This window comes from Dermochelys coriacea, chromosome 24 (assembly GCF_009764565.3).
Source record: "Dermochelys coriacea isolate rDerCor1 chromosome 24, rDerCor1.pri.v4, whole genome shotgun sequence".
NCBI lineage: Eukaryota > Metazoa > Chordata > Testudines > Dermochelyidae > Dermochelys > Dermochelys coriacea.
In genome coordinates, this window is record NC_050091.1 from 16,494,726 (window position 1) to 16,516,495 (window position 21,770).

The 21,770-nt window shown below is 58.8% G+C and overlaps 1 protein-coding gene across 1 annotated transcript in view; it reads left to right on the top strand.

Moving 5' to 3' along the window:
• Nucleotides 1-2,914: 2,914 nt before the first annotated feature.
• Nucleotides 2,915-21,770, top strand: part of ARHGAP33 (Rho GTPase activating protein 33) — a 41,237-nt gene continuing 22,381 nt past the window's right edge. Inside the window, exons 1-10 of the mRNA XM_038383217.2 lie at nt 2,915-3,016; nt 7,099-7,193; nt 10,832-10,916; nt 11,474-11,560; nt 11,938-12,075; nt 12,459-12,551; nt 13,190-13,312; nt 13,617-13,694; nt 16,997-17,063; nt 18,133-18,201. Coding sequence (XP_038239145.2) covers nt 2,933-3,016; nt 7,099-7,193; nt 10,832-10,916; nt 11,474-11,560; nt 11,938-12,075; nt 12,459-12,551; nt 13,190-13,312; nt 13,617-13,694; nt 16,997-17,063; nt 18,133-18,201 — 919 coding nt within the window. The 5' untranslated portion in view covers nt 2,915-2,932. The remainder of the gene's footprint in view (nt 3,017-7,098; nt 7,194-10,831; nt 10,917-11,473; nt 11,561-11,937; nt 12,076-12,458; nt 12,552-13,189; nt 13,313-13,616; nt 13,695-16,996; nt 17,064-18,132; nt 18,202-21,770) is intronic.

A 21,770-nucleotide genomic window follows, 5' to 3' on the forward strand; every position in this document is an offset into this window, starting at 1 on the left:
GTGCATGTGAACACTGCCCCCCCCCATAGGGGATGAGCCCAGTTCTGTGTGTGTGCTGACCCCTGCTGGAGGAGCTGAGTCCCCCTCCATATGTGTGTCTGTCACTCACTGCCCCGCAGCCCCTCTCCTGCAAGGAAGTCCTTTCTCCCCCAGCCTCCTGGGAAAGCCCCAGCCCAGCTGTCAGCCCATCCACCTTCCCAGAAGGCAGGGGGGTGGAGAGGAGGGAGGGAAATCCCTTGTCCCCACCCTCCTTCCCTATACAGCCTTTTTTTTTTTTTTTTTGGCTCCCTCCTTTCCCCCCTCCCCACTTGCACTTCCCCCTCTGCCTGTCTCTTTCTTCTGTATTTCCCTCCCTGCCCTCCACCCAGTCTTTGCACCCCCTGCCACCAAGATCACCAGTAGGGAAACAGTGAATATCAGGGACACTGGACTTTAGAGATCATGGGGAGGCATGCAGGCCAGCTCCCCCCCCCCGACACCCCGTGATTGGGTCAGGCTCTCAGCAGACCCAGGCAGCGTTGCTGGGTTGGTCACATGTGGGGCAGCTCCCCCTTCTCTTAGTGACAGGCGCAGGCTCTCGGCAGATCCAGGCAGCTTCTATCCCAGGGGTTCTCAAACTGGGGGGTTGGGACCCTTCAGGGGGTTGTGAGGTTATTACATGGGGGGTTGCAAGCTGTCAGCCTCCACCCCAAGCACCACTTTGCCTCCAGCATTTATAATGGTGTTAAATATATAAAAATGTGTTTTTAATTTATAAGTGGGGGTTGCACTCAGAGGCTTGCTGTGTGAAAGAGGTCACCAGTACAAAAGTTTGAGAACCATTGGTCTATCCTAACCACTAAGGCCAGAAGCTTTAGCAGCCCGTGAAAGCTGAAGTTCTGTGGGACATGATGGCACCAGCACAGCCATGGACCACGCTGGAGGTGACGGAGCTAGCTCACAACTGAGACTCTAACAAGCAGCTGGCTTGGGAGGTGGGACTGCGGCATGAGGCTTTTCCCCTCCAGGGGGCGCCAGCTTCGATCCAGCCTGTGCTAGGGGGTTCTGCTCTCTGACCCCCCAGCCTTGCTCCATCTGCAAACTTGGTGCGCAGGGGCCCTGACATACCTGGTAGAGCCCCACAGCGCTACCGCCCCAGCCCTGCTCTCTGAAACCTGCTGCCCTGCGTGGCGAGTCTCAATCCAGCTGGGGCTGCCCTGGCGCTGATCTTGCAGCCTTGGGCTGGGCAGGGACGTGGGTGGGAAACCTCCGGAACAGCCAGGGGGCTGCAGGGACCAGGGTGGGAGATCAACAGGGGGCTCTCTCCCCTTGCAGTCAGGGCTGGCCCCAGTGTGGTGTCGCTGAGCGGCTCTTCCCCAGCTGCCCCATCCCAGAGGTGGCTGCATCTCATTAGTGGACGAGCATCCCTGTGTGGAATTATGCGTCACTGTTCCCTGGCTGCCCTGCCCCAGAGGTGGCTGCATCTCAGCACCAGGCGAGCCTTCTCTGTAGGCAGTGGTGCTGGACTATTGATAAAGAGGACAGTTGTGGTGAGCACGAAGGGCATCCTAGTGCAAAAGGCATGGGGGGATGTGCATGGTGGGGCAGAGTAGCCTTGTGCACTGGGCACAGGTGAGTGTATCCAGGAGGATGTAGGTCAGGGGTGGGCAAACTATGGCCTGCAAGCCGTTTTAATCTGACCCTCAAGCTCCTGCTGGGGAGTGGGGTCTGGGGCTTGCCCCGTTCCAGCCAGGGAGCAGAGTCGGGGGCTGCTCCAGAAGCAATGGAATGGCCCCCTTCTGGCTTCTACGCATAGAGGCAACCTGTGCTGCACCCTCAGCTCCCACTGGCCAGGAACTGTGGCCAATGGGAGCTGTGGGGGAGGCGCCTGCAGATGGGGCAGTGAGCAGAGCCACCCAGCTGTGCCTCTGCGTAGGAGCCAGAGAAGGGCCATGCTGCTGCTTCCAGGAGCTGCTTGAGGTAAACATTGCCTAGAGCCTGCAGCCCAAGCCTCCCACCACACCCCAACCCCCTGCCCCAGCCCTGCTCTCCCTCCCACTCTCGAAACCCCTTGATCCCAGCCTGGAGCACCCTCCTGCACCCCAAACTCCTCATTCCCAGCCTCACCCCAGAACCTGCACCCCCAGCCACAGCCCTCACCCCCCCCAGCACCCTTCCGTCCCAGTCTGGAGCCCCCTCCTGCACCCTGAACTCCTCGTTTCTGGCCCCATCCCAGAGCACGCACCCCAACCAGAGCCCTCACCCCCTCCCGCACTCCAACCCCAATTTTGTGAGCATTAATGGCCCGCCATACAATTTCTATTCCCAGATGTGGCCCTCGGGCCAAAATATTTGCCCACCATCAAAAAATATTTGATGTAGGTGCACAGGGCCCAGGCTAGCGTGTGTGGCAGGGAGGTGCTAGTGCGAGACTTGTGAGCAAGCATGCACAAGGGGATCTCAGTGCCAGGAGCACAGCCGTGCCAGCCTGCACCCAGCTCACCCTTAGCTACGGGATCTGGCGACCCCCAGCTGCTTCCTGCTGCTGTTCCCAAATGCAGGCAGGAAGCAGAAGCAGCATCTGCAGGAGGAGCGAGATCTGATCCAAGCAGCTTAGACCTCTGGGGATGCTCGCCCAGCATTGATGTGCAGTCACCTCAGGGGCAGCTGGAGAACAGCCACACATAACACTGCACAGGGATGGCTTGCCCAATGCTGAGATGCAGCCACCTCTGGGTTCAGGACAGCTGGAGTAGTTGTGCATAATACCACACAAGGACAGCTCACCCAGCGCTGAGAGGCAGCCACCTTTGGGGTGGGGCAGCTGGGGAACAGCCACATGTAAGGCTGCACAGGGACCTCTTATTAGTGTCCCTGTGTGGCAGGGACCCTGGTCACAGCTGGACCCCATCAATTGACCCTCTCCCTGCTTCAGAGTCTCCAGCCCCCCACCATGGAACCCCATGTGCTGCGCCGATTCTCCTTGGTGGACAACAGCCAGCAGAAGTGGACGCCCCATCTGCGCTCTCTCTCCACGGTAGGGAGCAGAAAGGGAACTCAGCATCCCCCGGCCCCACCATGGGGCAGGGGTGCAGGGTCTGTGTGGGCACAGTGGGTGTTGGGGGGCAAGGCAGGGATTCCTGGGGGGGTCTGGGAGCTGCACCCCAATGCTGCTCCCTCCCCAATGCACAGCCCCCCAACTTCTCTGCCCTGATCCAGATATGCGGTCCCCCTCCCGAGGAGTCTCCCCAGATTGGTAACTCCAAACCCAGACAGCGCCCCAGCCCACACAGAGCAGACCCCCAGCCGGGGGCAGCAGGGACTCCACCACTGACTCACACAGGTCCCCTTCCCTGCACAACCCCCCAATCCCTCCACAAACCCTCCTGACCCTCAATACTTTCCATCCCCCCAACTGTTAGATGTCAGAGTAGCAGCCATGTTAGTCTGTATTCGCAAAAAGAAAAGGAGGACTTGAGGCACCTTAGAGACTAAAGTGCCTCAAGTACTCCTTTTCTTTTTGCCAACTGTTAGAGACTCCATGACCCACCCCATCACTTGCCGCCCTGCATGGAATATCCTGGCCACCCCATAGCCTCCCTCCCTCCCCCCCCCCTTCACCCTGATCAGTCCTCCCCACAGCCCCCTCCTGCACCCTTCAGCTCCTTACTCCACCCACCCTCAAGCCCCCCATTCAGCCCCCAATCGCCTCACTCGTGTCATCCCCTCCCCATACCAAATACCCCCAGCACTGACACCCCCCACACCCTAACCTGTCCTGTTCCTCACACTGGGTAGAGAGTGGGCTGGGGGGCTCAGGTGGGGAGGAGGATTTCGGGGGGTCAGTCTGGGGAGGGCTGGGGTCAATCTGTGGGGCACCGGGGCTCAGTCTGTGGGGCACTGGGGCCGGGGGTCAGTCTGTGGGGGAAGGCTGGGGGGGTTCCTGATGTATCCTGTGCTGATAACACGCAGCCGCACACAGTGACATACGAGCATCCTCCCCCAGGGATTCCCACCCCCGACACTGCCACCAAGGGCCTGGGGCTCAGGAGGGGAGTGGGGGGCTGGGAGCTGGGACTCCAGGGTTCTCTCCCTGGCTCCGGGAAGGGAGTGGGGTCTGTCCGGTGGTTAGAACGGGGGGGGGGGCTAGGACTCCTGGGTTCTCTCCCTGATGCGGGGGGCTGCGCGAGCCGGGCTAACAGAAGCCCCTTTGTGCGGGTTGCCCAGCTGCTGGCGCCTGGCCCATTGTGCTCTGCCCCTTTGCATCTCAATGGGAACGTACCAGCGGGCTCGGGAGGGCCTCCGCCCTCCCCGCCCCCGCCCCCGCCCCCGGGGGTGCTCCCTGGGACACCTTCCCGGTGGGGCCGGGCATGGGGGCACCCCTGGATCCTGCCCCCGCCCTCCTCTCCCAGGGGCTTTTCCGTTCTCTCCTCCCCCCGGCGTTGGGCTGTCAGGAGCGCTCCCCCCTCCCCGTCTCCCCCATCTGTCTGTCTCCGTCCGCCTCCCCCTCCACGCCCCTCCCTCCGCCGGGCTCCTTCCGTCCCCCCATCTCTCCGCCGGGCTCCGTCCCCCGCTCCGCGGCTCAGAGCCCGGCGAGGCTCTGCCCTGGGGGTAGGAGCTGAGCTTGCGCCCGTCCCCCCCCTCCCCATCTGCCTCCTTCGCTCTCCCTCCGGCTTCTCCACCCTCCCGCCCCATTGTGCCGCTCTCTACCCACGCCCCCTCCCACGCTCCCCCCTTGGGGGGCTGCGGATGGGGGTTCTGTCCCTGCTAGATGCCGCCCCCCGTCTGCATGGCTCCGGCCCTCACCCCCGGCTCCTCCTAGCGGTCCGGAGACACAATGGTGGTAAGTGGGGGGGGGGGGGGTTATTGTCTGGGCTGACGGGGAGGGGTCCCCACTGGATTGTGCCCCCATGTTTCTTTAACCCTCTACCCACCCCAAAATGCTGCCCGCCCTTCCCGGCTGGCTTCGGCGCCAACGCTCCCCACACATGCACCTGTTCCTTAGCCCCATCCCCCATCCCAACTCCCATTTATATATTTAGGGTCCCCTCCTCTGCACCTCTACTCCCCCTTCGGGGCGTCTCTCAGATTGGGGGATCTATTCCAGTGTGGTATTTAGGGTCCCCTCCCGTGACCCCACAATCCCGCCTCGGGGCATCTCTCAGATTGGGGGTTATGGAGTTTTAGCGGTGTCTTCCCCCCATAAACCTCCCTGACCAGAAAGATTTGGGGGGAAGACACGGTACACACCTCTCACACTTTTGTGGGGGGGGGGGGGCAGGGAGATTTTGCAGGGAATCCCAGTTCCAAAATCCCCACACCCCCAAAATCCTCTTTTGGGGTGCCAGGGGAATTTCCCCTATAAATGCTCCAAGATTTGGCAGTCCCACTCCCACGCTGTAGGTATTTTGGGGTGCCCAGTTTCTCTCATCAGTTTTTATCTGGGAGGGGGCTATAATTTTTCCAGCTGTCTTGCTCTGTATTTTGGGGTCTTGGCCCCTTTCTGCCTGAAATCATCTAGCACCCAATCTTAGCCTCCCATGAGGGGTTGTGCACCCCACTTTTGCACAGGAAATGGGGCTCTCTGTTAATCTACTGCGGGGATATTCAGCCCCCTAACCCTGAATGATACAGCTAGATGGGGGAAATGGGGACGTACACCACAGTTGTGCAGGGAGAGAGCCCCAACCCCAAACTATTGGGGTGGGTTATAAGGGGGCCAGATAGGCTGGGGGTGGGTTATGGGGGACCAGCTCACTGAGGGGCAGGTATCGGAGGTGCAGCTAGGTAGGGGGTGCGATATAAGAGGGGCAGCTGGGCTGGGGAAGAGGGAGCTTGGTTATGGGGGGGCATCTTGTGCTTTTCCTGGGTCCCCGTGGGAGGAACTGGGCCATTGCAAGAAGCTGTTATGTAACCCCCACCACGTGTCTTAACCCCCCCCGTCCCAACGTGGAGGTGGCGGGAGTGGGGGGGTGTCTCCTACGCAACCCTTTGTGGGAGGAAGGGAGGCAGTGGGGGAGCAGGGATATGGCTAGGTGTTTGTGGGGGTCAGTTCATTGCGGGGGGATGGGAAGGTAAGGTGCGGGGGTGGGGGTGTTACACTCCTGTGTCTGTCTCACCCTTTGTCTTCTTTCTCCCTCCCCCAGATCTGGTCTGTCGGGCTATGCCCCACAGAGCCCAGGTGCCTCCTTCCCCCCATGGCATCCCCCACTCCCACCCCCCCCCCCTTACACCCATCCCGCTCGGAGAGAAGGGCTAGGCCGGGGTTCTGAGCCTGACTCGGTTCTGAGGCCATTGGGGCTCCCCCACTTGCAGTCAATAACCGGAGCCTCCATGCAACTGACAGAGAGGATGTGGTCTCCGATCCAGCCCCAGGGCAGGGAATGGGGAATGGGGCCTTTCCCCTCTAGTGGGACGCCAGATCTGATGCAGCCCCGGGTTGATTTGGATTTTGGGGTGCAGTTTGGGGCTCTGTATGCATTTGGGGCTGTAGTGGTGACTTCTACCCCTCCTGAGCTGCCTCTGCCCATGCCTGTACCCCTACCTCGCCACCCCTCAACAAGGTCCTGCCCGCAAATCTGTCTGGTGGAGATAGGAGGGGAGATGTCCCTTTCCCAGCAATCCCCAGCCTCTCTGCACAGTGCCAGGGATTTGGGGTTGATGGGGGACTGTCCCAAAGGGTAAAATGGGGAGCTGCAGGGAGGGATGGGGGTCATGGCAAAGAATATCTAAGCAGGCAGCTATTGACGGAAACCTGATACATGGAGATTGTTGCTCCGCAGGCTGCTAAAGCTAAAGGGGATGGGATTACATGGTGCAGGGGGGAGAACTGGGATGGTTGGCGTGTAGCAGGGATGCAGCCGCCTCTGGGGTGGGGCAGCATCTCAGTGCTGGGTGAGCTGTCCCGGTGCAGCATTATGTGTGGCTGTTCCCCAGCTGCCCTGCCCCAGAGCTGGCTGCATCTCTGCACCAGACAATCTGTCCCCGTGCAGTGTTGTGTGGCTGTTCCCCAGCTTTCTCCCCTGTAAGGTGGCTGCAACTCGGCCCCAGGCCAGCACTTTGGGCTCCTTTTGGGAGATGGTAAATTGGGGCTGAGGTCTGTTTGATTCACCCTTGCAGGCCCGCAGCACGGACAGTCTGGATGGGACCGGGGATGGGCCAATCCGCCCCCTGGGGAACACAGCCACCAGTGTCAAAGGGAAAGCCCCCAAGAGGTAAGCAGGGGGAGCCCTGCTCTGGGAGGGGCATCCCTAGTGGTGAGTGCGGCATGACGTGTGCCTAGCTCATCCATGCAATGGGGGAGTGAGTGGGTTCTCCGTTGGGGTTCTTGTGGGCTGGGCGGTCGCCGATGGGAGAGGAGGGTTCAGATCTCAGGCTCCCCTCTTGGGGGCACGTGTCCTATGGGAGTCCAGCTAGAGAAAAGAACAATTAAAGGGACAATAGAAAGGACAGCATCCTCTAATACGTGGGCTGAGATATAGCTCCAGGGGAAGAATGGGGCTGTGTCTGAGTGCCAGAGAGTCCAAGGGGCTACAGTATAGTGTGGGGCCGGGGATATGTCTTGGTGCTGGGAGGCCTGGGGGTCTGGGATATAACAGGAGGGAGGGTGTGTCTCGGTGCAGGGGGGTTCCAGGGCTGGGATATAGCTCGGGGGAGGATGGGGCTATCTGGATGCTGGGGAGTCTGGGGCGCTGGGATATAGCGAGGGGATGGGGACATGTCTCAGTGCCATGGGGGCTGGGATGTATGGGGCGGGGTGTCTAGGTCCTGGGGTTCCAGGGCTGGGATATAGAGGGGGGGAGTGTCTAGGTGCTGGGAGTGTCTGGGTGCCAGGGGGTCCCAGGGCTGGGATATGGGGTGAGAGGAGCATGTCTGGGTGCTGGGGGGTCCCAGGGCTGGGATATAGAGGGAGCGGCATGTCTGGGTGCTGGGGGGTCCCAGGGCTGGGATATGGGGGGCGTGTCTGGGCGCTGGGGGGGGCATCCCAGGGCTGGGATATAGAGCGGGTGTGTCTGGGCGCTGCGGGTTCCCAGGGCTGGGATATAGAGGTGGGTATCTGGGTGCTGGGGGGGTCCCAAGGCTGGGATATAGCAGGGGGCAGGGGAGACACTGGGCTCTGTCTCGCTGTTGGGTACATGGCTGTTACCTGATGAGGATATTGTGGGTGCTTGGGGTATTCTGGGGGGGCTGTATGCTGGGCAGTTGGAGTTTGGGATATAACAACAGGATAGTGTTCTGTCCGCTGTCGGGGTCCCCAGTTGGGATTGGGGTACAGCTGAGGGGGGATGGGTTCTGTGGGGTGGGTTGGGGTACAGCTGAGAGGGGATGGGTTCTGGGGGGTTGGGGTCCCTGGTTGGGGTACAGCAGAATGGGAATGGGTTCTGGGGGGTTGGGGTACAGCCGAGGGGGATGAATTCTTTGGGGGGGATGGGTTCTGTGGACAGTTGTAGTCCCTGGTTGTGTATAGCAGGGGGGTTGGGTATCATGGGGTGGGGGGTGGAGTACCCAGTGCTGTGTGGGTGTCAGGGTGTCAGGTTACTCTATGCTACCTGGCATACCACATGGGGTTGGGTACCTCATGGTGGAAAGGATATCATGGGGAGTTGGTATCCCATGTTCTCTGGGGTAGAGTGGTGTTGGGGTTCCCTGCGGGTACTCCATGCTGTCTGGGGTACAGCAGTGTTGGGGTACCCCAAGCTGTGTGGGGTACCATGGGGTGTGTACCCTGCATTGTGTGGGGTACAGCAGTGTTGGGGTATCCTTTGCTATCTAAGTGCTGTCATAAGAACAACCAGGCTGGGGCAGCCCAATGTCCAGGGCCTGGCAGGGGCCTGGGCCAGGGAAACAGAGCAGGGCCAGGAGCCATCCAGCCCCTGGCTGCCAGTCAGCGGCTCAGGGACAGCGCGTGCCCGGCCCCTCCTCCAGGAACTTAGCTCGTTCTCTGAACCCTGTTACGCTTCTGGCCCCCACCACAACTCCTGGCGGTGAGTTCCCCAGGCTGGCTGCCGCTGAGTCCATCCTTCTGTTTGTCTGAAACTGCTGCCTGGTAATTTCTCTGGATGCCCTTGGCCCATGTTAGCTGAAGGAGTAAATAACACCCCACGGTCTCTCCCTCGACCCCAGACAGGCTTTTAGAGCCCTCTGGCCTGACCCCTCAATCTGCTCGTTTCCAAGCTGAACAGTTCCCAGGCCTTTGACTCTCTCCTCGACCCCTGTTCCCTTCCCTGCACTTTGCCCAGGTCTCTGCTCGGCACTGGGCCTGGATCTGCAGGCAGGCAGTGTCCCCGGGGCGGTGCCCTGGGATAGTGTCCCCAGGCAGTGTCTGTCACGGAGTCCCCGGGCGATGCTCTGGAACTGCTCCGTATGAAGCCAGCCAGGACTCTGGGGGAGCCTCCTCTCTCTGAGCTACACTGTCTCCAGGACAAGAAGCTTCGACCTTCTCGGAGCATTCAGCATCCCCTTCCACACCGTGCACTTCCTGCAGTGAGTCCGCCCGGGCAGGGCTCCCGGGGAAGCCAGAGGGCCCTGCACCCCAACTCCGCAGACAGCAGTGACTCTCAGCCAGCCGGTAAAACAGGTGTATTATTCGACAGGAACACAGCGTAGAACAGAACTTGTTAGCAAGTGCATTTTGGGAGTCTTGGGCCAGATGCCCTGGACTCCCCCTCTTCCAGTCCCCACAAGTAGAGTTCCAGCTTCCAGTGACCTGAACTCAAATACCCCCTGTTGCTCCTCCTCCTTCTCTTTGTCTCACTTCCCGGCCAAAGAGTCAGCTGGTTGCATCCCCCTCCTGGTCTCAGGTTAGGAAGGGCACCGGTCATATGTGCAGGCAGCTGGAGCAGCCACACCTGCCCCAGAGGTCTCAGCCAAAGTCACACACCCCTATTCCCACCACTGAGGTATTGGTGCTGCACACAGGGAAACTGAGGCACACACAGTATTCATGCAAAACAATAAGATTCACATAGGCTCACATACAACATAACAAAGGAAAATCCCCACTTCGTGGTGGTGTCCCCAGGCGGTGTCCCCGGGCATGTCTGGGGCGTGTGCACCCAGGGTTCATACGGTGTCGGCGTTACGAGATTTTTCTCTCCGATGATCTCACCCTGTCCCAAGGGTTTCTGGTGCTGATGCTTTTTCGCCTGCTGCTGCTTGGTTGCAGAGAACAGCCCACATGGATGCCTGGCTCTTGCTCATTCACACCCCACCCTTCTTCTAGATAGTGGGATTATTTATAGCTGGGTACCACAGCATGTTGGGGTAATCTGTGCTTTGAGGGGTACCATGAGGGGATCAGGGTACTCAGTGCTGTGTGGGGTACATCAAGGATGGGGTACAGTGGGGTGCTTCATGAGGCACAGTGGAGTACAATTGGGGTGCTGTGAGGTGCAGTGGGGGTGGGGTACAGTGGGGTGCTATGTGGGGTACACTGGTGTACAGTGGAGACAGCAGGGGTGGGGTGCTGTGTGGGATACAACAGGGATGGGTTACAGTAGGGTGCTGTGTGGGGTGCAGTGGGGTGGGGTACAATGGGGTGCTATGTGGGGCACACTGGGGGACCGTGGGGATGGGGTGCTGTATGGGGTACAGTGGGCATGGGTTACAGTGAGGTGTTGCGTGGGATACACTGGGGGACAGTGGGGATGGGGTGGGGTGCTGTGTGGGGTACAGCGGGTGTGGGGTGCTGTGTGGGACACACTGGGGGACTAGGGACAGTGGGGGTGGGGTGCTTTGTGGGGTACATCAGGGTGGGGTTCAGTGTGGTGCTGTGTGGGTTGCAGCAGGGGTGGGGTACAGTAGGATGCTGTGGGGGCACAATGGGATACAGTGGGGTGTCCTCTCCCCCCAGGCTGTCCATCACCCGAGCCCATTTCCCCAAGCTGGCTGAATGCGCCCACTTCCACTACGAGGCTGTGGACTTTGGACACATCCAGGTGAGTAACCGCCGTTGCCCCCCGGGGAGCCCCAATCCCTGATACCTGGGTCTCCCCTGGGATCCCTCCTCCTGTACCCCTGGTCGCCTCCCCAGAGAGCCTCTTCCCGGACTCCTGAGTCCCATCTGGGCAATCCTCTTCCCAGGTGCTGCCCCAGTCCTTTCTGGGCAAGGATGGTTGGTCACCCACATGCCTGGGTCCAATTTGGAGAGCTTTTCTGGTTGCCTAGGTCCCATGTACAGGGACAGGTGGGGGGTCATCTCCCAGACAGCTGGGTCCTTGGGGAGGTGAGAGTGTCTCTTGCTGGAGCAGGAACTGGGGAGGGCTACCTACACGTTGGGTCCCAACTGGGGATCAGATGCAGGTTTGGTGTCGGGTTGGGGACTGAACTCCCAGACGCTTGGGTTCTCTCCCGGATGCTTGGGTTCTCTCTCCTGGGATAAGGGGGGACATTCAGGGGATCTGGACTGAGTGTGCACCAAGTGATGCTGGGGAGACAACTTGCCCTGGATGCCTGGGTCCCGCAAGGGCATCTCTCACTCACTGTGTGTCCACAGCTCCTGCTGGCGTCCGAGCAAGGGGAGGGGCTGCCTGGTACCCTGGGGGACGGGGAGCTGCTCTTCATCATCCAGGTTACCTGCCAGGTGAGTGGAGCACCCCCAACCCCTGATTCCCAATCTTCCCCAGAGCCCCCCCTTCCTGATCCCCCCCATTCCCATTCCGGGTCCCTTCTCTCCAGTTGGGGTCCCCTCTACCATGCCAACTGCTGTGGGGGAGAGGGGACCCCTGTACCCCCAAACCCACCCCCTCCCCTTTCCCCTGCAGTCCCCCCTTGGTTCATCCTGTCGTGCCCCACAGTGGCACCCCACACTGTGCCACTGCTCCCCACTTTCCTTCTTTAGAACCCCCAGATCCATCCCCTGCTCTGTCCTCAGCTGCCACAGCACCTCCCAGCCCCACCTCACCAGTGTCCCCCTCCCTCGCCCCCAGCTGACATCCCACTTTGCCTACCACCCCGCAGGGGAAGACGTGGCCCGTTCACCGCAGCTATGAGGAGTTCTGCAGGCTGGACGGGCACCTGCACCGCTGCATCTTCGACCGCCGCTTCTCCCAGCTGCCCGAGCTGCCACCGCCCTGCCAGGCCCAGGAACAGGCTGAGGTGAGTCATGGGGGGCGCTGAGCAGAGCTTGGGGAGTTGCTCTGTGGCTGTTCCCAGGCTGCCCTGTCCCAGAGGTGGCTGTATCTCAGCACTGGGCAAGGTGTTACCAGGCAGCATTATGTGTGGCGGTACCCCGGCTGCACAACACCCGAGGTGGCTGTATTTCAGCACTGGGTGCTGTTTCAGCTGTTCCCCAGCTGCCCCACCCCAGAGGTGGCTGCATCTCCGCGCCAGGCAAACCTTCCCCAGGTGGCATTATGTGCGGCTGTTCCCCAGCTGCCCCGCCCCAGAGATGGCTGAATCTCAGCACAAGACGAGCCTTTGCTGTGGGGCAGACATGAGGGGGGTGGTTGCCAGGCCCTGACTCTGCTCCTGCCCCCTAGATGCTGGCCCCAGTCCTGCGGCAGTACCTGGAGAAGCTCTCTGCCATTGTGGACAGCAACATTAACTGTGGGCCCGTCCTCACCTGGATGGAGGTGAGATGGGGGGGCAGGAAAGGTAGGGGCTGTTCAGCACGGGACCCACCCCCAGTCAGACCCATGGGCCCATCCCACCCAGTATCCACCCCCACACTGGCCCCCAGCCCTGTCCAGGCCAGTAACCCCACACACCCCCATCAGACCCACAGGCCTGTTCTTCCCAGCATCCACCCCCACACCGTCCCCTGGCCCTGTCGAGGCCGGTAACCCCACACACCCTCGTCAGACCCACAGGCCCGTCCTGCTCAGCATCCACCCCCCACACCGGCCCCCAGCCCTGTCCAGGCAGTAACCCCCCACCCCCGCACCAGACCCGGCCTCATCCAGACCGGTAACCCCACACCCACACGGCCCAGCCTGCCCAGCATCCCCCACTTCCTCATCAGACCCATGAGCCTGTCCAGCCTGGCATCCACCCTACCCCTGGTCAGACCCACAGCCCCTCCTGCCCTCCCCCTGCCAATCACACTTACAGTCCCCCAGCCCTGTATCCCTCCCATCAGACCTATAGGCCATCCAGCCCAGTATTGGCCCCACCCCTGAGCACCTACACCCCCCACCCCCCCAGATCAAACCTACGCCCCATCCAGTCTCCCCCTTGCCACGTACTCATTCTTGCACCTCCTCTGTTGCAGATCGATAACCATGGCAACCGGCTGCTGGTGAACGAGGAGGCCTCGATCAATGTCCCAGCCATCGCGGCCGCCCATGTCATCAAGCGCTACACGGCCCAGACCCCTGATGAGCTGTCCTTTGAGGTGAGGTGTGGAGGGGCACCACCAACCCTGGAGCCCCCTCCCCCTCAGGTTGGGGCACTGTCCTGGGGACGCTCACAGCACCAGAGCCCCCTCCAGCTGGAGCACTGTCCTGGGGAAGCTCACAGCACTGGACCCCCCCTTCTAACCCAATTGGGGCACTGGCCTGGGGAATCTCACAGCACCAGAGCTCTCTCCCCTTCTGACTGGGGCACTGCCCTGGGGAAGCTCACAGCTCCAGAATCCCCTCTGGGGCACTGCTCTGTAGGGCTGGGAGTCCCCCTGACTGTCTCTCTGCTCAGCGCAGGTCGGGGACATTGTGTCTGTAATCGACATGCCCCCCAAGGAGGAGATCAGCTGGTGGCGAGGAAAGCACAGCTTCCAGGTGGGTGTGGGGCTTGGGGAGGGTCTGTGGGGGTGGGAGGGCTCCCCCATGCCTGGGTGGGCTGCATGCGAGAGCCAGGGGCATGGGGGCACATGGGAGGGTGGGAATGCAGGGTGGGGGGGCAGCTCGGCGCATGGGGGGAGTCACAGCTCCGGCTGAGCTGCCCCCCCCTGGCTCCTGGGGTCTGGGCAGTGTCTGGTCCCTGGTCCTGGCACTGGGTCCCCTCAGCACGCACCCCATGGCTGACTTCCCCCCCCCCCCGGCTACGGGTGTGAGCCCCTATGGCTCAGATGCCTGGCACTGGCTGTCCTGGAACAGGGTCAGGCCTGCCCGGGGCGTCACGCATGCTTAACCATTGCTCAGTAGCTGCCTGGGTGGACGCTTGCCATCTGCACTGCAGGTGCCTGGCCCCAAGGAGGCGAACCCACTTAGCAAGGGAATGAAGCTAAACCGAATTCAGGCTGCTTCAGTTTGGGAGGAGGAACTGAATGCGATTTAACTTGAGCTTGGTCTACTCTGAAAACTGATCCTGGTACAGCTCCCTCAGTCTGGGGTGTCAGACCTCCCCATCCCAGGTCAGAGCAGAGCAGACCCAGCTGTGTCGACAGAGGACTTCCATCGGCGTGCTGTGCTGGGTGTGTATGTAAGTGCCTGCAGAAGAGACTCTGTTGGCGTAGGCTGCATCTACACCACGGGGCTCTGGGGGCAGAGGGTCTGTCATAGCCATTGACACTCAGGAACGGGCATCCAGATTCACGGGTGGAGGTTTAATTCGGATTTAGTGTTAGTGGGTTAATTTGGATTTTCTGTTGTTGGGTTAATCTGAATTCGCAGTTAAAGTGGTTTAGGAAAGGAAATCTGGATTCACTGGTGATGGGTTAATACAGATTCATTATTAAAGTGGATTAGGACAGGAAATCCAGATTTGTTGTTGGTGGGGTAATATACATTCACTCTAGTTTGGTTAATCCAGATTCGCTGTTGGTGGGTTAATCCAGATTTACCAGGAAAATGGATTAGGAAAGAAATCCAGATTTGTGATTTGTGGGTTAATCTGGATTCACTGGTGGTACATTAATCCAGATTAGATGTTAAAATGGATTAGTTAAATGGCGTTGTGGATGTTGTGACGGAGTCATAGGCCCGATCTGTTGGACCTGCTCTGTATGAAGCCAGTCAGGACTCTGGGGTGGCGTGACTCCCCTCAGGGCACACTGCCCACGGCCAGGAGCCTCTTTGGCTATGGCTTCCTTGTCTGACCTCAGAGCATGCAGCATCCCTGTTCATACCATACACTTCCCCTTGGCAAGTCCAGCTGGACCGGACCCCTGGGGAAGTCAGAGGGCCCTGCACCCCCACGCTGCAGCCAGCAGTGACTCAGTGAGTAAAATAGAAGGCTTATTAGTTGACAGGAACACTGCAAAGAACAGAGTTTGTTAGCACAGAAATCAGTGACTTTCAGCAAAGTCTATTTTGGGAGGATCCCGGGCCGAATGCCCTGGACTCCTCCATCTCCGAGTCCCCCACAGCTGACTGTCCAGCTACCAGAGACCCGACCTCCGACACACCTGTAGCCCTCCCTCCCGGTCTTTGTCTCGCTTCCCGGGCAGTGTCCCCTGGTCACACCCCTCTCCTGGGTCCCAAGTTATGAAGCCATAGCATATGTGCAGACAGCTGGAGCCACCTCACCTGCTCCAAGGGTCTCAGCAAAAGTCACACACCCTTATTCCCACTACCGAGGCATTGGTGCAGTACACAGGGAAACTGAGGCACACACAATATTCATGCAAAACAGTAAGATTCACATAGGCTCATGTACAACGTAACAAGGAGGAAAACCCCACTTCATCACAACGTTTTCCTTCTGAATGGGAGTGGGCAGCATCTGGGTGAGTGTCACTCCCTTTGGAAGTGGATTAGGAAGAACTGCTGCCGTTGGGAAGCTAAGCGCCCACCCAGGGGCTTAATTCAGTTTAAGGAATGCACCTTGAGTTCACACCTTTGGCTGCTCCGGATTCAGCCCTGGGGTTCATTGGATCCAGTGGCCTCCGTCATGTCACATGGACCGATCCCCATGCCATCCGGGGGGTGGGGCAGGAATTCACCACACGGGATGGGTGGGTGTCTGTCTTGGGGTAGCATGTATGGATCCCCCTGTAACAAAGCGGCCTTTGGCAGGACAGTACTGAGAGTATCAATTCAGGACAAATTGCTTAGCATAGGGCAGTCACAGCCCAAGGCTGGAGGTTCCTTCACTACTAATGCACACCAAACCAGCCAAACAGAGGACTTCGGTTTCACCCCACTGGCTAACCAGAAGTCATACAAGCAATTCCCTTAGACGCTCCAGTTTCCCAGTATCACCACCAGTGCCACTTGTTATGGGGATGAATGGTTATGAAAACCAATACCCCAGTAACCAAAAAAAGGTTCTCCCGATCCCAAAGAACCAAGCCCCAGACCCAGGTCAATATACAAGTTAGATCTTACCCACAAATCACGCTGTTGCCAATCCTTTAGAATCTAAAGGTTTATTCATAAAAAGAAAGAAATATAGATGAGAGTTAAAATTCGTTAAAGAAATCAATTACATTCAGTAATGGCAAAGTTCTTGGTTCAGGCTTGTAGCAGTGATGGAATAAGCTGCAGGTTCTAATCAAGTCTCTGGAGTACATCCGCAGCTGGGTTGGGTCATTCAGTCCTTCATTCAGAGCTTCAGTTTGTAGCACAATTCCTCCTGAGGTCAGAAGCAGGATTGAAGACAAGATGGAGAAGATGCAGCTGCCTTTTCTAGTTCCTTACCATGCAGCCTGTGCTTCCTTTGTTTTAAACACAAGCTGCCCAGCACACGGCTTGAAAGCCTCAGAGTTCTCCTCATAGGCAGGTCCCTGCATGCCTTGCTGAGTCCTAAGGTGTATCTGCCTTCTCTCAGTGGGTCAGGCGTATAGCTGATGGTCCTTAATGGGTCATCAAGCAGGCTAGGCAGAGCTGATGCCACATTGTCTGGGGTGTCACCCAGAAGCATAGCACAAGTTTGAAATACAGACCGTAGAGAGCCCATACTTATAACTTTAAATTAAAAAACGATACACACATATAGACGGCATAATCATAACCAGCAGATCATAACTTTTTCATAGATACCTTACTTGACCTCCTTTGTACAAGATTTGGTGCCACTCTAGGACCTTGGTTGCAACAATGATCTATACAGTCACAGTTCATGTCAATACATCACACCCCCATGTTCAGCTATTGGGGTTGGGGCAGTGGACCCTGACTCCATCTGTCTGTCTCACCAGGTCGGCTTCTTCCCCAGTGAGTGTGTTGAGCTCTTCCCGGACCGCCTGGCGCTAGGACTCAAAGCAGGTGATGCCTGGGCCCCATAGCTGGGGTGCTGCTCCCCCACAAAAAGGTGGCCCTGAGGATTTGGGAGGGTAGGGGGCAGGGTGTTTAGGGGGAGACGGTGAGGGGTGCAGGTGTATGGGGGATATTGGGAAGCTGGGGTGGGGGCAGGGTGTTTAGGGGGAGACAGGGTGAGGGTGCGGTGTATGGGGGATATGGGAAGCTGGGGGGGGCAGGAATTGGGAGGAGATGGTGTGTTGGGGTAAGGAGGGAGTGGGGTAAGGGGTGCTGGATTGTGAGGTACAGAGGGGGCAGGTAAGGGGTGCTGGGATTTGGGGGCACGGAGGGGATGGGGTGTAGGGGTAGGGCAGAGAGTGTGGGGGGGAAGGGGTGTAGAGGTGGGACTGAGGATGCTGGGGTGTGGGGGCATGGAGGGGATGGGGTGTAGGGGTAGGGTAGGGAGTGTGGGGCATGGGGTGTAGGGGTGGGGCAGGTGGTGCTGGGTTGTGGAGGTATGGAGGGGATGGGGTTGGGGGTGCTGGGGTGTCAGGGTACAGAGGGGATGGGTTGTGGGGTGTGGTAAGGGGGTGAAAGGGTGTGGCAGGGGTTTGGGTGTAGGGAGGGGACAGGATGTAGGGGTGTGGCAGAGGATGTGGGGCTATGGAGGGGACAGGGGTTAGGGGGCACTGGGGTGTCAGGGTACGGAGGGGATGGGGTGCAGGGGTGGGGAAAGGGGGTATTGGGGTATGGAGGGGATGGGATATAGCAGCGGGGCAGGGGGCACTGGGGTGTCAGGGTACAGAGCGGATGGGGTTCAGGAGTTGGGTAAGGGGGTGTTGGTATATGGGGGCATTGGTATATGGGGGCATTGGTATATGGGGGCATCCTTTCCCCCTAGCTGGGGTCTCCCCAAGGACTCCGGGGTCTTTCCGACATCCTGCAAAACACCTTGGTTTCTGGTGCTCAGCAGGGCCGGGCCATGTCCGCTCCATGGAGGGGCGACCCAGGGTGATCCTTATCTGGCATGCTCGGGGGGGGGGGCTCTGTATCCACCATCCCAACCCCTTTTCTTCCCCTCTGTTCCCCCTAACAGACACAGACGGGATGGGCACCAGCATCCCTGGGGTCCTCACGCCCCAGGGACCCCTCTCCCCCACGTTGGGTAAGTACAGCTGGTACAGGTGGCCTAAACAAGGGAGGTGGGGGAAACACTACAATAACATTCTGCATCCCAGCATTGGGCAAGCTGTCCCCATGAGGCATTATATACAGCTGTTTCCACTTGCCCCACCCCAGAGGTGGCTTTGTCCCAGCACAGAAAGAGCCGTCCCCATGTGGTGTTATGTGTGGCTGTTCCTGTCCGCCCTACCCCAGAAATGGCTGCGTCCCAGCGCCGGTGAGCTGTCCCCGTGTGGTGTTATGTGTAGCTGTTCCTGTCTGCTGTACCCGAGAGGTGGCTGTGTCCCAGTGCTAGACGAAACGTCCCCATGCGGGTTTATGTGCGGCTGTTCCCAACTGCTCCGCCCCAGAGGTGGCTGTGTCCTAACACTGGGCAAGCTGTCTCCGTGTAATGTTATGTGTGGGTTTTGCTGGCTACCCCACCCCAGAGGTGGCTGTATCCCAGCGCCAGGCGAACGGTCCCTGTGAGGTGTTATGTGCAGTTGTTTCCGGATGCCCCACTCCAGAGGTGGCTGCATCCCAGCACCGGGCGAGCTGTCCCCATGTGGTGTTATGTGAAGCTGTTTCCGGATGCCCCGTCCCATAGGAGCTGACTTCTACTGGTGCTGGTGGGTGCTTGACCCCCCCTCTGCCTCCAGTCCCACCCCAACTCCACCCCAGCCCTGCCCTCTCCCGCCCCCATTCCAACCCCTTCCCCAAATCCCTGCCCCAGCTCCGCCTCTTCCCTGCCTCCTCTCACCTCCCTCCCAGAGCTTGCTACAGCTGTCTGGTGGTGGCAAGCACTGGGAGATAGGTGGAGAAGCAGGGATGTGGTGCGTTCAGGGGAGGAGGTGAGGTGGGCTGGGTGCCAAGGAGCTTGGCTGCCTCCCAGCACCAGCTGAGCTGTACCCATGTGGTTTTATGTGCGGCTGTTCCTGGCTGCCTTGCTCCAGAGGAGTCTGCGTCCCAGCAGTGGGCAAGCTGTCCCTGTGAGGTTTTATGTGCAGCTGTTCCCAGATGCCCCAACCCAGAGATGGCTGCGTCCCAGTGCCAGGCGAGCTGTCCCCATGTGGTGTTATGTGCTGCTGTCCTTGCTGCCCCGCCCCAGAGGTGTCTGGATGAGCTGTCCCTGAGTGGTGGCACGTGATGCTGTTCCTGGCTGCCCCGCCCCAGAGGTGTCCACATACCGATGCCGGGCGAGCTGTTCCCATGTGGTGATTGTCACAGACTCCCAGGTCGTACCCACTCTTGGCCCTGTATGGTCCCTGGGGGGAACCCCCTTCAGTGAGACAGCCCTTCTCGGGGGTCCACTCTCTCTTGGGGGTTAAGCCCCTCCACATCCTGGAACCACACCTCTGAGCCTTAGCACGCCTGTCTCTCTCCGTGGGCCCCCTCAGGGAGTCCATTCGCTCTGGACCCCCGGGATCTCCACGCCCAGAGGGAATAATGCCCCCCATCTCTAGACCGGAGCGACTCTCAGCCAGTGTAACACAGGAGGGTTTATTGAGCATCTGAACCCAGCAGAGGAAACTCTCCGGGTCTCAGGCCTGGCCTCCCTCAGCACAGCACATCTAAGCCTCCCCTGCATCCAGGTGAGCTCTGCCTGCTCTCCACTGCCAGCCCAGAGACCCTGCGCTTCCCAGCTGGGCATCCAATATCACCGGCCTATACATCCCGCCTCTGTCCTTTGTCTTTTGTCCAGGTAAACAGGGTCACCTGGGTCTCCTCTCCTCTCAGCCCTGCTTTGTACCCCGCTGGCTGGTCAGCTGACCAGGATCCTCTTTGCACAGCCCAATGTCCTCCCGCTGGTCAGAACCGGCTGTGGCATCTGAGCTGGGCATCCCGGTCACCAGTATCTGGGGTACCCATTCTCCCGGCCATTGGCTGAGGTCCCAAGTTCTGTCGCTGATCCTCTGTAACAACAAACTCACTCTCCCATCTCCTCGTTAAACCAGTAATGCCCAGGGAAACTGAATCCCACCCCGTGTGCATGCAAACCATTGAAAAAATCACGAAAATCCCCCACTTAGTCACATCTCTCCCCCCTTCGAGTCTGAACTGAGCGGGGTCACTTAGCCAGTGACCTGGGGAAGTTCAGGGCCCCTGCCCCATGATAAAGCATTGGCTATAACATTGGCATTCCCCCACACATGGACCACCTCCATGTCATAACCGTGGAGGAGCAGGCCCCATCTCAGCAGCTTGGCATTAGCCCCTTTCATTTGGTGCAGCCACATCAGGGGTGAATGGTCAGTGTACACAGTAAAGTGCCACCCAAATAGATACGGCTTCAGCTTTTTAAGGGCCCACACCATGGCCAGGCGTTACTTCTCTATGGCCGCATAGTGCTGCTCCTGGGGCAGCAGCTTCTTGCTCCAGTACACTATGGGGTGTCTCTCCCCCTTAGTATGAGTTTTCATCAGCACCGCACCGAGCTCGGTGTCTGAGGCATTGGTGAACACCAAGAAGGGTTTGTTAAAATCTGGGTTTACCAGCACCGGACTTTGGATAAGTGCCCCCTTCAGCGCACAGAGCGCCCTCTGGCACTGCTTGGTCCAGACCATCTTATCCGGCTTCCCCTTCCTACAAAGCTCCGTGAGGGGAGCTGCCAGGGAGCTAATAGAATATCAAGGTTGGAAGGGACCTCAGGAGGGCATCTAGTCCAACCCCCTGCTCAAAGCAGGACCAATCCCCAACCAAATCATCCCAGCCAGGGCTTTGTCAAGCCTGACCTTAAAAACTTCTAAGGAAGGAGATTCCACCACCTCCCTAGGTAACGCATTCCAGTGCTTCACCACCCTCCTAGTGAAAAAGTTTTTCCTAATATCCAACCTAAACCTCCCCCACTGCAACTTGAGACCATTACTCCTTGTTCTGTCATCTGCTACCACTGAGAACAGTCTAGATCCATCCTCTTTGGAACCCCCCTTCAGGTAGTTGAAAGTAGATATCAAATCCCCCCTCATTCTTCTTTTCCGCAGACGAAACAATCCCAGTTCCCTCAGCCTCTCCTCATAAATCATATGTTCCAGTCCCCTATCATTTTTGTTGCCCTCCGCTGGACGCTTTCCAATTTTTCCACATCCTTCTTGTAGTGTGGGGCACAAAACTGTACACAGTACTCCAGATGAGGCCTCACCAATGTCAAATAGAGGGGAATGATCACATTCCTCGATCTGCTGGCAATGCCCCTACTTATACATCCCAAAATACCATTGGCTTTCTTGGTAACGAGGGCACACTGTTGACTCATATCCAGCTTCTCGTCCTCTGTAACCCCTAGGTCCTTTTCTACAGAACTGCTGCCGAGCCATTCGGTCCCTAGTCTGTAGCGGTGCATGGGATTCTTCTGTCTCAAGTGCAGGACTCTGCGCTTGTCCTTGTTGAACCTCATCAGATTTCTTTTGGCCCAATCCTCTAATTTGTCCAGGTCCCTCTGTATCCTATCCCGACCCTCCAGCGTATCTATCTCTCCTCCCAGTTTAGTGTCATCTGCAAACTTGCTGAGGGTGCAATCCACACCATCCTCCAGATCATTAATGAAGATATTGAACAAAACCGGCCCAAGGACCA